Source organism: Cercospora beticola, chromosome 3, assembly GCF_033473495.1.
Source record: "Cercospora beticola chromosome 3, complete sequence".
Classification (NCBI taxonomy): domain Eukaryota; kingdom Fungi; phylum Ascomycota; class Dothideomycetes; order Mycosphaerellales; family Mycosphaerellaceae; genus Cercospora; species Cercospora beticola.
In genome coordinates this window covers 2693262-2708005 of record NC_088937.1, presented here as the reverse complement: position 1 = coordinate 2708005, position 14744 = coordinate 2693262, and the positions used below count along the sequence as shown (strand labels likewise).

The following is a 14744-nucleotide window of genomic DNA, read 5'->3' as shown; positions in this document are numbered from 1 at the left end:
ACGACGGCCCATCGCAGTGCACCACGCTCGCCCAATATCCGCCGCGCCTTCGCCCACGGCTATCCCGCACGCACCGGTCCGCCATTCTGTCCTGTTGCGGCAGGAGGAAGCACTGCCTGCGGGCTCGGGATATGCCAGTGGTGCGCCCCCCCCCCCCTCCACCCACCGCTGCTGCTGCAAGGTACCTGGCACACAGGACCCTCGACGCGCCCTCGCCTATGTGCGCAGATGTCTTGCTTGCCAATGGCTCGTTTCACGGTGCTATTGGCTGCTGCAGCTTCACTTCGCCGCCGCGCTGGAACAGCCTGGCCCTGCTCGGCATCATGATGCGTTCACGGCCAACCACGAGGCTGTCCAGTTCGTCATTAGCCCACCCGGCTACTGCGAGGACGGTCAGCCGCTGCGGACGGCCATCAGCATGCCCGTGCTTCACTTGATCGACTCAGGCGAGTCGATGCTCGCCAGCGCGCTGTGTCTCCGCCTCGTGCACGAACGTCTGGACATTGATGAGCGCGTCATTGCTCATGTGAACTCGGCTGCTCCTCGTGTGTCTTGCACGATAATGACCAAAATGGTGCTGGCGGGGCAGGTGGAGAGGGTTGCAACCGCACGATCGCTATGAATGATGTCTGATCAACGGCTACAGCTCGGCCGCAGAGCACATCGCTGGGCAACTGCTGTATTTCGCAGTGTGAGAGCGAATGCCAATGCTGTCAGCGATGGCTGTGCTGCCTTGCCGCGCGACCATCGCCTCGCTGCTGCTGTCGATATTTCGGCGGACACTCGTACAGTAAGGCCGGTATGCTGCGGATACGGTGTCACCGATTAGCCGGTGCGCGTCGTGGACAGCCGGTCAGCAGGGTTCGCCAAGCAAGCACTTAACATGAAACAGCCCTATCATGGAGAGCGAAAGCGTCGACATGCTATTCTAAGACCACCGCAGCACGTGGGCTCAGAGCACACCAGCGACCTGATGGTGTCTAGTGTCAAACTTGCCGCCAAGACCATGGCTAGTGCGAACCGCGCCATGCCGTTGCGACCTTAAGGCTCCCAGGATGTGAGACTAAGCATGACGCGAAAAAACCGCCGGTCATGCAACTATGCACCGATGGCATCGTGCCTGAGTTGTGTTGTCAGACTCAAGCACATACCACTTGGCGATACCATTGTGCCGGCCGAGCGCCGGACGCAGACGGTGTCCTCGCCGTGCGTTAGCATCCCGCCGAGATTGTAAAGATGGGGGAGACATGGCCAAGTGTTTCTGCTATCGCAGGCTCGATTGCACCAGTTCTAAGACAACATGATACCATTGAAAATCCGCCCGCGTTCTGTGTCGATCCCTGGTCGCTCAGACCGCATGGACCACCTTGCGGAAAGCTATGAAGAAGGCGTGCATATCTTCATATCTTGAGGTCTGCATGCCACCGTCAGACTCCTCAACAGCAGCAACATCTACTTCTTCACTCAATCATTATGTCTTCTCGAGCACGCGTCGGCCGGCACGACAGTGTCGACAGTAAGGCACCACGCAGACAAGCCAATGCTTGCCTACGATGCTACGAAAAGAAAGTCAAATGCGACATGGACAGCCTAGGCCAGCCATGCACTGGCTGTGCCCGAGACGGCATCACTTGTCAGAAGCGCACTCGAAAGCCTTACCCGTATGTCGAGACATGCGTATGCACTTGACATAGGCGATGCTGACTTGAAAACCAGACCACGCAAGGAGTCCAGCAACAGTATCTCAAAGTCCAACTCTTCGCGGAGCTCACCCTCCCGTGATTCAGTCTCTTCTTGCACAAATCCAATGCCTACGCCACCCAGGAGCATTCCATCTGACTCCGTGCCAACGCCAATGTTCGACTCCGAGCCTTTCTCCTTCCCAGCTTCCTACCTGGAATCCGCACCAGCAGATTTCTACAACTCAGTGCATGACCTTACCAACATTATGCCGCATTCCAGCACAATGGACACCACGATGACTGACAACATGATGCCATTCCTAAGTGGTAAGCTAGATTCGTGTCCTCTTCTCAACGGCCTCTAACGCGCCTTCGCAGGTACAAGTGACGAGTCAGGTTTCGCCTACCTCATGGATATGTGCAATCCAGAGCAAGATCCCACTGCACAACACTACCTGAGCCTGAAGGACACCGCATCACCACTTGACCCAGCAGCATTGGCATTTGCTGAGGCTCAAGGCTGCTTCTCAATGCCAAGTCACGCCATCTGCGAGGACTTGGTCCAATCCTATTTCCACTATGTCCACCCAACGCTGCCCATATTGAACATTGCGGACTTTCTGGAACAGTACACTGGCGGCTCATTCGAACAGACGAGTCTGCTCCTTCTGTGGAGCATGTTCTCTGTTGCAGCCAACTTTGCCTCCGAATCCACACTGGTCCTGTCAGGCTGCGCGAGCCGTGAGGACTTGAAGAAGCAATTCTACGCACGCGCTAAGAGTCTCTTTGACTTGGCGTACGAACAAGACAAAGTCACTCAAGTCCAGTCGGCTTTGCTCTTGGGGTACTGGTACTCAGATTTGCAGGACCACGCTCAAGCGTGGCACTGGACTGGAGTCGCAATCTCCACGGCGCAAACGATCGGCCTCCATAGGAGTTCGGATGCGAGGCACGCACACGGCGCGATTGCCGCCCCTCAGCGCCGACTTTGGGCAAACATTTGGTGGTCGTGCTTCTTCCGGGATCGCTGGCTGAGCTTGGGCCACGGACGTCCACTAAGAATCAACGCCGCGGATTGTGATGTACCAATGGTCGGCCCAGATTGTATGCTTGATCTCCCAGAGCGAGCACCTCAGGCGTGGCGCAAATATGTGCCACAAGACCTCCACCACATAGTGCCAATCTGGACTGGACTTTTGCAACTGACCGTGGTCCTTGGTGATATCCTCTCCGCAACCTACCAGCCACACAGAGCTCCCCTCGATAGCACAAGCATTGCTGATCTGGAGCGACGAGTTTCCGAGTGCTTGCCCGAACAGCAAGCCAGGCCCTTGAACCCGGAGCTGGTGCTCTTCTTTGAGTCACAAGCTCGGTTGCACGTCGAAGCCAGCATGATTGCACTTTACAGACCATATGCTACCGAGTTCCTCATGAGCCACGCGGACAATGTAGACCCTGCTGTCGCACGACTAGCAAACGGAAGAATCAAGGCAGCAGCCACCCGAGCCAGCGGTATTCTCGACCGTATCATCACGACAGATGCTCTCCGATTTGCAGGACCTATGATGGTACCTCTTCTTGTGCCCAGCATGACTGTGCACCTTATGCAAGCACGATCTCAGGATCATTTCACAAGCTCATGGAGCAAAAACCGCCTGGAGCTTTCATTAATGGTGCTCAAGCGACTGGAGGACAACTACCCAGCTGCGGCCGTGGTCCACCGACTGTTTTCGCAAACCAAGAACGACCACAACACTGTACAGTTCAACTTTTCGAACCCAACTCCTCCAAGCAGCATCGGCAACAGTCCTCAGAGCAATGTCATGAACCACTGGCAGGGTGCTCCTTTGGACCTTCACGCTCCCTTGAACACATTAAACACGGGCTTTCCCTGCAACACGGCACAATGGGACAGCCCGGAGATGGGACCAGGCTTTGACCTGTGGACCCTGACACCACCAGACGGGAAAATGTTTTTCCCGCTCGACGATCTTCACGTCAGCAGCATATAAGATCACATGTGCGACGTCCACGGCGAGCTGGTGAGAGGAGGACTGCATAATTATGAGACACACGACGGCACGAAATCATCATTGAGGTGGTGTGCTATACCAAGTGGGTCGGAGCGGTCGGCATTATACGATCTCCTTTGTTCTTCGATTTTCCTATGTTCCCTTTTGAGCGAAATGCGAAAGTTGGACTGTGCATTCTATCATTCTTCGGAAGTCCGAATAGAGTTACTGGAACAGATGCCGCTAGCGAATAGACCGAGAAATGTCAGCAAGCTAGGGTTAATCGCCTCCATGTGTCATCACTTTCCCTACCTGTCATTGCAAGGGCCCCTGGTCCATGTGCAACGCTCGTTCCGTCGTCCGACCTGCACAGGTGGTGCGTGGTCTTAGCTAGTAGATCTTGGCCAGGGTTTGTCTGCCGCAAGATCGTCCATCTGCGCATCGATGTGCCAGACTCCACAGTCGGAGCCGCATGTTGACCAAGTTTTGAGCATGATCGGCGAAGGCGTGGACAACCAGTCTTGCGAGTTTCTTGGAGAAGAAAATGGGGGCGCTTCGCGCAAAGATTGGCATGTTCGAAACGCAGCTCAACCTTCGTCGACGAGCTGCTGAACGAGTACGGCAGCACTGTTTCTCGTCAAGTGAATATGCCCGCGGACGTATGTCATGCAGGTAAATACCCGAGCGAATGAAATTGTGTGAGAAGCGAGAAGTGTTGTTAGTTCGTTGATTCTGTCTTACCATTTCGAGCCAGTTTCAGGCACGACAGTGAAGTCATGTGAGCCGCTGCTTCCCAATCTGCTGCTTCTTTGCACAGGACTGGTCGCCGAATCGAAGCTAAAGGTCTTGGAGAGGGGTCGTACAGTAGGAGGAATAGATGACCAGCATGCTGATAGACTATTCCTCGGACTTTGAAAGCATTTGCGTAATCGGAAATTCGGAAAGCCTATGTCGATGAGTTCGATTCAGTAACCCTTGGGGATTTCTGATCTTGGTCCAGGAATGTGCTGGTCTGTCGCCGAAGGTCGTTCTATCATTGGGTAGCTGATGGATGTCGAGGTCATTGGGGAGGCATTATGTCTGCGGGGTACCCGAATGGCCAGGAGGTGCCCGGCAAGGTTCGAAGCGGAAGGGCGCAGCATGACGGCGTCCAAGATTGGCAGCCTTCATGTTAGTCATGAAAGATCGATAAGGCACTCTTCTTGATCGATGCAATCGTTCTTAGTACTGAAACTTGACTCAACTTCTTATCTGTAACATCTCTACGATAAAGGTCAGCATGTCATCGTTGAAAGTCATGTTTGGCTGCGATGTCGAGCATTGCCACTGACTGACTTTCCTGGATGTGGGTGCTCGCGTGCAAGTGTTCAAGAATCCCTTCTCTTTTCGTCATGTTCCCGTCTGACAGTAAGCTAGTACTCCACGGTCGACAGGGTCCACGCATCGAAAGTAGATGCTATTGCGAAAGATCACATAAGCAATCAAAAGACGCGCGTTGGGCTCTCTGCAGACAGAATACCTTATAGTGTCCAACGACAGAGCGGTCAATGAATATACAACGACTCTTCCACTGCACAACTCCGAAAACTCCAACGCTCGGTCACTCCGAACTTGCCAGATCTGCTTCTTGCTTCGGCTCGGTCGTTACACAGACGAACAGTGAAGAGCTATCGTTGTATTCGGTTTCTTCACACAATACCGATCCACGATGATTCGTCTGTTGATACCGATGATAACGCCGCTCCTCTACTTTGCCGTGTTGGCCAAGACCCAAGACCCCGAGGATTGGTCGTCTTCCCTCTATAACACATAGCGCGAGCCGTGACTGGTTGAAGCATCGGCTATTTTCGGTACATGTTCGCTGAGTCTTGTGCTGACAATAGCAACTCCATGACATAGCATATGCCAAGAGCGCTGTCACGCGTGTCGTCTAGGATATGTAACAGTATGTGCTACTCCGCACTGTATGAGTAATCTGTGTCTTGGAGACGAGGACGAATCAGAATGCCATAATAGGTAGCTTCAACATCCTCGAACGCGAAGCTGCAGCGAAACGACCACATCTCCGTCGGCGATGTCCTCAAGAGATCGTCTCAGTGCCGTCACGGCCTTTCTCATCTTGTTAGCAGAGCTTTGTGTTCGGCCATGATACCTTCTTGGAAATACCCGGTCGGCTCATAGAGGCGTCTTCAGTTTCCTATTTCCCGATCACCGCCCATTGACTGTCCTCGTGACCATTGGTGGCCTTTGAGGCTGGCAAGTTTGTCGTCGAACCGCGCTCTAGCAGGCTGTACATGATGCATCCCTGACTCAGCAGGTGGTGCGATTACGTTGTGGATATCCAACATGGTTCCGACGCCGCTCCGTCTCTTCACAGTAGCATCAATTTCGAGCAACACGGACTCATGTATGATCCAGCTTTAGTCTTAGGGCACAGCTCTGGTCACAGAAAGCACTGACTCTGGCAGCTCCAAATCCAGCCACCGAGGAGGTTGGACACCAAAGTCGCCGTGAAGTAGCCAGTGCGTGGCCGCGGATCTGCCTGTTCCACGGGCGGATCGCTGAACTCCAATTCTCCATCATGATCGTCGCGATCTTCGCGGACACAGCTTGAGAAGCGGTGTGCTGTGCGGACAGCCATACCGAGTAACATAGGGATCTATGTGTGCGCGCAACGCGTGGACCATGAGCCCCCGAGTGATGTCTTGTGTCGGTTTTCTCACCGACTGTATGTCGATCACGTGTACCTAAGTGGTCCGAGTTCGAGATCCGTCATCGCCGCCGCCGACCCACTGCTGTTTCTTGCTATCTCTGGTGCCATCATGGTCAACAAGGTTGCAAATCAACATATCCTGGACGCGTCCTTGTCCAAGAAACTTTTGCGATAGCGTGTGTTGGCACTTACACGTGGATGTCCAAACCAAGCTGACAGCTGAATGCTTTCGTGTACAGTGAGAGAAGTTTCGGAGCCGCCAATGGGCGAAGCTAGGACCGTTTTTGGCTTCATGAAAACCGTTCGGATAGTTCAAAGTGGGCTTTGCAATATCGAGCAGACTTCCGGTAAGGGCGCACTCCGACGGTATGCCGAGTACAACCTTGATTCAAGCAGGTGTATCCTCGCTCGAGCTGAGTCGCTTTCGCTTCCTGGCGCGAAGTGAAATGGTGTTCTGTGCTTGTCTGGCTACAGCCTACAGGGAGATATAGGATAGCGTTGTGGGTGTTGAATGTAAACCCCAACATCGTACTTGAATACGATGTGCCTGTTTGTTGCCTATCCGTCCTCAATCATTGTGTCTTTGCGAGATATTTGCTTGAGTTGTGTGATCAGCGCTAAGTGAAGATCTGCCCGCTGAAGAAAACGGAAAATGCTAGCGGACGCCTTGCCTTTTGGTCGCACAAAAGCCGACAGTCTTATACCGCTGATCCTTGCAGAAGATACGAGATATCTTCCCGTGCTGCCGAACACTCCGGACGAGCAGATCTGCTGGACGAGCAGCTTATCAAGATGTCTTTGGAGAGATGCTGTGCGTAGCCTGCGGAGGGCACCTTGTGATGGACTGTTCACATCAAGTAGCGGGACGGCATGGCGACATTGGCTCGCAGATTCTCTGAACGGCAAGATCTGTATCACGAGGCTTCAGACGTCAAGGATGAACTGAAGATGACCAAGGCGCGCTTGAAGCGAGACGCGCATTGACTGGTGCAAACATCCCCCGCACGCCGAACAGATTTTGACTACCGGTTCATCAAAAACGCATCAAATATTCAAGTTCACGGCAATGCTCATCCCAGCCGGAGGGACGAGCTCCGGGCCGCCCGAGAACAGCCCGAAAGTCTCGAGTGACCACATCTCCCGGCGGACCTTCTTCAGACCTCACCCTCGTCACTGGCATCATTCATGTGGCCTGACTTCACTTGCAGACTGAACGTCCAGTACGGCCCTATGCAGCACACGAAGCTCAATGTCATGAACACAGCAAGATGCCAAATACAAAGATTACACGCAGCTAGATGCGATCTTGGTCTGTTCCAATATCACGGGCCCTGCCACATGGGTTCGCATGAGATTACCGCGATATCCTGGTCAGATGTCATGCGAACAACCATGACCTGGAAACCCATTTCCCTTGGGCCAAGGATGCTTCATTACACCATCGTATCGACGCGGACGGATCATGCGGCTCATGGAAGCATGTATAGAACAAATATCGGGCGTCAACAAGAGCAAAGCAGAAAAGATTGCACTTGACGGAAATAGGACGGCGATTGAGCTTTGGGTATAGTCACAGTGCAAACTAGCCACAAAGCAAGTCCACCATCCAAGAAATGTACAAGCTACTGTAGACTACATGCTTGCATTCTTCGCACCGCACAAGGAAAGAATTGAAGGGTCAAGTGGCCCCTATCCTGATAGGGCATGCCAATTCAACATTCAACATGATTACTGAACATACATCGCCGCGTCATCAGGCGGAGCGGAATCACATGCTGGAAGCATCAAGAGCAGCAGCAGATCACCATGCGAAGATGCAGATTATCGTATCATCGCGGCATCCTTAAGCGTCGAAGAGTTACCGCAGAAGATGCCAATGGCATTGGCTATCAAGCGATGTCGACAACTTCTTCTACATCGTCGGATACTCCTCGCATGTGAGAAATGAATAGGCAGTCTGATGAGAAATTCGCCCAACACGACGATGTCATTGCGGGCAACCTTTTGACTAGACCAATGGGGCTGCTGTGCAGTTTCAGCCTCGTATCATGGATGTTGATTGAATGAGCAAAATGCCCTGCCAAAGATAGAGCAATCTGAGACTCGTTGCTTGAAGCTGCAGCGCAAATGATCGGAAGGCAATACAGTCCGGCATTGGACGTGTTCACGATATCGTATCTTGCTCATAATCAGGATTCGGTTCTTTGGATGCACCACTACAACTTTCACAACATTGCTGCACGGCTTACTGTCTTGATGTTATGATGGGAAACGCTCCGTCTATGACATCAGATACCGAGATCTCCAGTGGATGCCTGCTGCTCGTTGCGCAAGAAGGGTCTCTCAGTTGCAAGGAGCTTGGGAGGCTGTCGTCTACGATCTGCATAGACGGATGACTTCGTCGACCTGCACAGCCCCCTCGATTCGCAATCGCGTAGCAAGTCTCTCCGCGGATATCCGCATGGACTATTCTGCACGCGAACAGCACATTCCGGGCGTGGATGCTGACCGGTTACGTGTTTTATCCGAGCTCGGAATCCAAGACGGAGACTTTGACGAACATATCCGAGTGACACAAGGGGCTTGGATAACCGAGCAACATTGGCAAAACGTGCACGCAGGGAAGTTTCACTACAGCTTGACGGAGAGACAAGACTGCAGAACTTCGGAGGGTCAGCACTACAGACAGAATGATATCGTTTGGGACTCACGTCCGAAGCTATACATGATGATAGCTTGAAGCGGGCTAACGCCAAGCCAAATCGCCGACAACTTCACCATGTGGCCTCAGGCTTCACTCCTCACCAAGTATGGAGAGGAACCAGTTCCTAACGGACAAAAATAGAGTGACAAAGGTACCGCGGTAGTTCTTTGGGCGTGGGCCGTGGCCCTGTACAGTGAAGCTCCTACAAGGAGCTCTTCCGTGGTGTCCCACGTGCAATACCCACTAACTCTGGGCCTCCACAGACGATGCCCCGATGTCCTTGCTTGGTGTTGGAGCGAACAGAGCACCTAGACGTCTAGGACGTGGTGCACACCACAGCCTTCGGCACTTCTCCATCCCGTCGAGGACTTCGTCCCGAGGAAATGCTGAGCTTGCGGCCAAGAAGAATGCAGGCACGCGGTCGTCAAAGTGCTGCAGCTAGTAAACGAGGCTGATTCTGCAGCCCTGCGGGTGGTGGCATCACGGCAATGCGCGGTTTATGTTGCATAGGCGAGGACGAGCTCCTGCTGCACCTAGGTGAATACAAGACTCGTGAAACACCACATCCCAGCCCGAACAAGCCGTGGTGGTTTGTCGGAGACTGAGACCGAGCACGACATGTGCTGCGTGTTTCGGCCTTGCTGTAGGGCTGTGCTCTTGGTGCTAACAAGGCTTTAGGACGTGTTTGGTAGACGGCTCGATCGCGTGGGAGGTCATGTCGAGGAAGCAGCCAAGTGTTTCAACCAGAGTAAGTCGGCCCGAGGTGTTTGAGGTTGTGCCGTATACACATCGACTTGCGAACTTCCCGCACAGGCAGCGTAGACTATTGTTCTAAAGTCCATCATCGAGGCATGAATCGCACCGACCGATTTGCATTGCGCATTAACACTGCCACTGTCGAGGGGTACGTAATCGCATGCGTATAGCCTTATACCTCTTCGCGAGAGATGCAGTGGAGCCGATGTTGCTGATGCGGTCGACCTCTAGCTGGTTCTCGGACGCAGCGAAAGTACAAGCGAATGGCATCACCGGCAAAGGGAGGCTGGCTTCTTCTGACGATTTACCAGCATCTGCATGAAGGCCTTGCTGTGTCTTACGCTTGCTTGTAGCCGAGAGAGTTGCGAGAATTGGGCTGTTCCGAGGCGGTCTGCGGCTCAGGTCTGCTCAATCGCGGGACTTCTTCGTGCTGGCTCTTACACAAAGGCGGTCGCTGAAGCATGAACCGCTAAGAAAGAGCCAGTAAGAGGAAGACTGACCGCTCACATCGCTATCGCGAAGTCCTGCTACCAGCCTCCCGGTTTACGTGCCGGTTCCTGCCCCGATGGAATAGCTTCGTCGATCAGTCCGTTCCAGGGGAAGAGAGACTCGGCCAGCATTAGACCTTCAGGTCTCAATACACTACTCCACTGGAATTGGGAGGTTGTGCAATCGAGTAGGCCTCAGATCCCACTTCCAATGCACGACCGATGCCGATGGAACTCGTGTCAGACGCTTCGCACGATTATGGCACCACTTTCGCATACCAAGGAGGACGTGTCCGATCCCGAAAAGTATTGTGTAGGGGACCAAGCGATTGCTTTGGGAGTGATCGGCGATCTATCGTGACATTATAGCTGTAGATAAATGCAGTGTAGTCGAGCTCTGTGTGGATGCCTTGGTGCCTTAAAGACTTCACAATCTTCTCGGACCTCGATGCGAGGGCGTTAGACACTGCTTGCGGTGTCGCGGAAGCGAGCTTTGCAGTGCGTGTTTGCGCCATGTCGTCTTCCTCGAAGCAGGGCAGCCACCGAAATGTGCGTGATTTCCTCCCGGGACATCCTGCCAACCTCTACGTGCTCAGGTGACCTCTGTGCCCAACTCAGCTTGAATGACCACAGGACCTAATTTCTCCCTCAGGTCGATCTCCTCTACTGCCTTCTTGATGTTTTGCGCACTACATAGTGCCTTCACAATGACTGTTTCATTCTTCTCGGCAACTAGATTTCGGAACGCGTGCATCAAGAAGCCGCTCACAAGTTCAACGGACCAAGAATCTGGAATCATCTCCAATACCTTAGCGGCATCGAGCCAACCTCCGAATCTTTCGAGCAACTCTGCCGTTCTGTCGAGTCGCTCGCTGAAATCTTCAATTTGAAAGAATTGGTCAAGCAGGTAGCCAAACAGCATCGATTGTTCGTCTCTGCTCGGCAAAGGCTGTGTCGGCTCCAGACCTGACGAAGGATGGAAGATGGAGCTGCCTCCAAGGAGGCAATAGCGAATTGCTGTATCATAGTCGCCAAGACCGTGTACAAGAAGTCGGAGCGCTTCTTCGTGTTTACCCTCACGACCATTGAGAATGATCATCTCCGGAACGAGCTCAGCGCTGTATGGCGCCAATCGCTTGCCCAGTGTATGTACGTCGTACTTCGAGGCGGCACCATGCGAGCCACCAATAAGCTGCAATAGTCGTAGACGATTGTGCCACCACTCTGCTTCCACGGCATTCTCCGTGATGAATTGACGATAGGTGGGCTTGGGAGGAATTTGAGCTCGATAGATGTCATAGGATTCTTTGAGCATGACGCGTGACTCCTTGTTCTTTTCGAGCTCTTCTAGAACGGTGTCGAGATAATAAGCAATGAGGTCGTTAACGTATTGCACATGATTTTTGCCAAACACCAAATGCTCAAGATAGTCTTTGACTGCATCAGGTGCTCTCTCTTTGAGGATGGCCACTGCTTGGGTCGGCTCGAATTGAACCCTGCTCGAATCGTCTGCAAAAATCTGTACACCCAGCTTAGGGTTCCTGTTAGCCAGCCAGGCACCGTATTCCTGGACGAGTGCGGTGTCTCGAATTTTCGAGAGATATTCTCGCATGACGTGTTCACCTTCGATGAACTCGCCGCCTGCATCGTGTTCACCATCGAGAATGCGACGCCACGTGGCTAGCACTTTGGAAATGTCTCGATAGTGTTTGTTCTGGTACAAGCGACTCAAGACATATAGTCGCTGATGCTGCTCGAGAAGCTGGACAGCCCGCTCGAAGCAATCCACGCCCTTGTCGACCACTCCATACAGTTCAGTTCGTACCGAGCCGGGTATCGCAGGTCCTCGAGGCGTGTCCTGGTCGAACATGAGTAGAGCGTTCAGAAGCGCAGCATCTACTGTTTGGAAGACGTGCGCTTCGTCCGCAACACTACCAAAGCCTTTCTTCTTGCGCCAAGCTGTCAAGTAACGCTTCGTCAGGCTTAACATATTATCGCCGTACGCGCCTTTGATATCGCGGTCAAGATGATTGAGACCAATCCCATGTCGAAGCCAATCGATAGTGTCCCGCAATCCCTGGGGGAGCCACAGACCTGCGCCTTCTGCCACCTCCTCATTGAGCGGCGGTACTAGAATCAACATGATGCGGGGATCGATTTCGCCAGACGTCAGAGCGTCTTCTGCACGTCGCTTGTCATGCTCGTAGGCAATGACGCCGCGCGCGGTCTGCAGGACCAGGTTGCCAAACAGCAATAGCGCTGCTTTCTGCCGAACATAGGTCAGAGTCAGAAATTCGAGCTCATCCCTCGGATCTTGTCCACGTATGCTGTTGAACACGCGTTGTACCGTCGGCACATCAATTGAGAGCTCGCCTGCATCGCTTTTCTGCATAGCCGAGCTCAGCTGCCTGTCAAGCTGTATGAGTAAGGGTTCTTGCAATATCCAGGAAACTCTGTCGCTAGCGTAAAGAAGTACGTTGGCGGTGGCTTGCGCAAAGCGAGACGCAAGCTTATCTTCGTCTTCGTTCCGTGCCTTCTCTGCGGAATTCTCGTTTTCGTCCGCGCTATCTTTGACGTTGAGCTTACGAAGGCGCAGGCTCATACTTATACCAGTGGTATGAAGGTTGGCGGTACTCGTGGCATTCCGTAGGCCAATGCCTGAAGGAGTATCTGCGTCGTTCTCGGTGACTGGTCCAATAGCCAGCCACTCCTTCGGTTGTACCTCGCCGGGCTCCGCATTCCACCGCTGCACCTCGATGCATCTTCGCAGAATGCCCTCGTGCGTATGCTGTACGATTGCGAAAACATAACCCTGGCTGAGCGAGTCATTGGGCGAACCTGCAGACTGCTCTGCCTCATGGAGGACCAGTGACTCAGGATAGGAACTGAACTCTATGGTTCCACGAACGACATCGCCATCTAGATTGACGAACAAGCCCACTCCAGGATCAGTCATGCTTGTGCCAGTGGTCAGTAAGAATTCTTCCGGCGTTGGAGTAACGATGTTGGCAAGAAGAGGTTTCGGGGCTTCTGGCGTTGGGGGGCTCTGAGACTCTGCAGGCAATGCTGGGAGAGCTTTTGCGCCATCGTCCGATGCCTCTTGCGACGCTGTTGTAGAACTCTCTGGCTCCTCGATTACGGCCTGACTCGCCTCCGGGGTCGGGGCCACTGCAACTGGATCGGCCTCTTGACGAGACGATCTCCTGGGTGGGAACGGTGAGTTACTATCTGAACGCAACCTGTCCATGTTGTGCGGCTGCCCGCCCAGGCTTGTGATCCGTTGATGGCCGCGATCCTGGCGCACAGGGCTGCGGGAGGAAAAGCTTCGCGCAGCAGGTCGTCCTGGAGGGGGCGGAGGGGCTAGTTGTTTCGGTGGCGGAGTGGGAGGAGATCGAGTGACGCTCGTAGACGAGATAGGAAAGAGCAAATTTTTGCGCTGGTTCACGACATCTAACAGCGAATACTCTTGCCCGTTAGCAACGCAGGCGAGATCACCTCGCCGCTCAAGTGCTGATACTCCAGCGAGCTCAATGTCTCTGATCTTGCGTGGGCGGAAGTCTTCTCCCACTCGAATCAATCGCAGTCGCTGTCGCAAGCATATCACGACAACAGCACCATTGCCATTCTCATCCTCCGCGCTCAAGTTCCGGTCTCGGCCTCCAACCCACAGACAGCCAGCTTGCACGACCTCTTCGAATGCAGGACTGAGCTCTGGAATATTGTAGAAGGTTAGAGTGCTATTGCATACAATGCAAGCCTTGTTGATGCTGGGCAGAAGGAGTATCTGCTTCACGCCCGCATCTGCTCCCGTCTGGGCTGTGGTGAAGTGAGGCTCAATTCGGGTTGCGAAGATATACGCTGGCGGATCGCTCTCGTGATCGCCCGGAATCGAGACATAGTGCAGAACTGCACCATGGGAGGTGCCAATGTACAAGTTTCCGTTCCACGTGTCAACGCATGTGATGTATCCTGTGGTGCCGTCGTCGCCGATGAGAGGAATGTCGCGGATCAGCTCGCGGGTGGTGTATGCGCCAGGCGAGCCATCTTCGGTGTAGGAAGTCTGCGCATTGAGATCATCGATAGATCCCATGACCAACGCGGCCGTATTGTCATGGTGTTATGTTGTATCGACAAGGTGAAGTCGGAGGACGGTGCTGCCTGACGATCATTGCAGCTTCGTCGTGGAGCACGAACGCGTGTTCGGCCGCCATCCCCGACTCTCCCGCAGTGGACAACGACACACCATCTACCTACACCTGCGGCAGCGCGATACGACTCACGAAGCGCATTTTCCCGGACGTGAAGGCTGGAGCGACGTGTATTGAACATATGGCCTAAACCACTCAGCGCCGCGGCCGAACGAACAGACCGTCCCCAAGCTTTAAGCCC

At 53.6% G+C, this 14744-nt stretch overlaps 2 protein-coding genes across 2 annotated transcripts; one reads left to right on the top strand and one right to left on the bottom strand.

Moving 5' to 3' along the window:
* Positions 1–1473: 1473 nt before the first annotated feature.
* Positions 1474–3694, top strand: RHO25_005029 (uncharacterized protein; the record flags this gene model as incomplete). The annotated part of the gene is made up of 3 exons (XM_023595936.2): positions 1474–1661; positions 1717–2009; positions 2061–3694. 3 exons carry the CDS (start codon positions 1474–1476, stop codon positions 3692–3694), a joined length of 2115 nt encoding a protein of 704 aa, XP_023456615.1.
* Positions 3695–10947: 7253 nt separating this feature from the next.
* On the bottom strand, positions 10948–14445 carry RHO25_005028 (uncharacterized protein; the record flags this gene model as incomplete). The annotated part of the gene is made up of 1 exon (XM_023595935.2): positions 10948–14445. The coding sequence occupies one exon, from the start codon at positions 14443–14445 to the stop codon at positions 10948–10950; it is 3498 nt and encodes a 1165-aa protein (XP_023456616.1).
* Between the last annotated feature and the right edge of the window lie 299 nt (positions 14446–14744).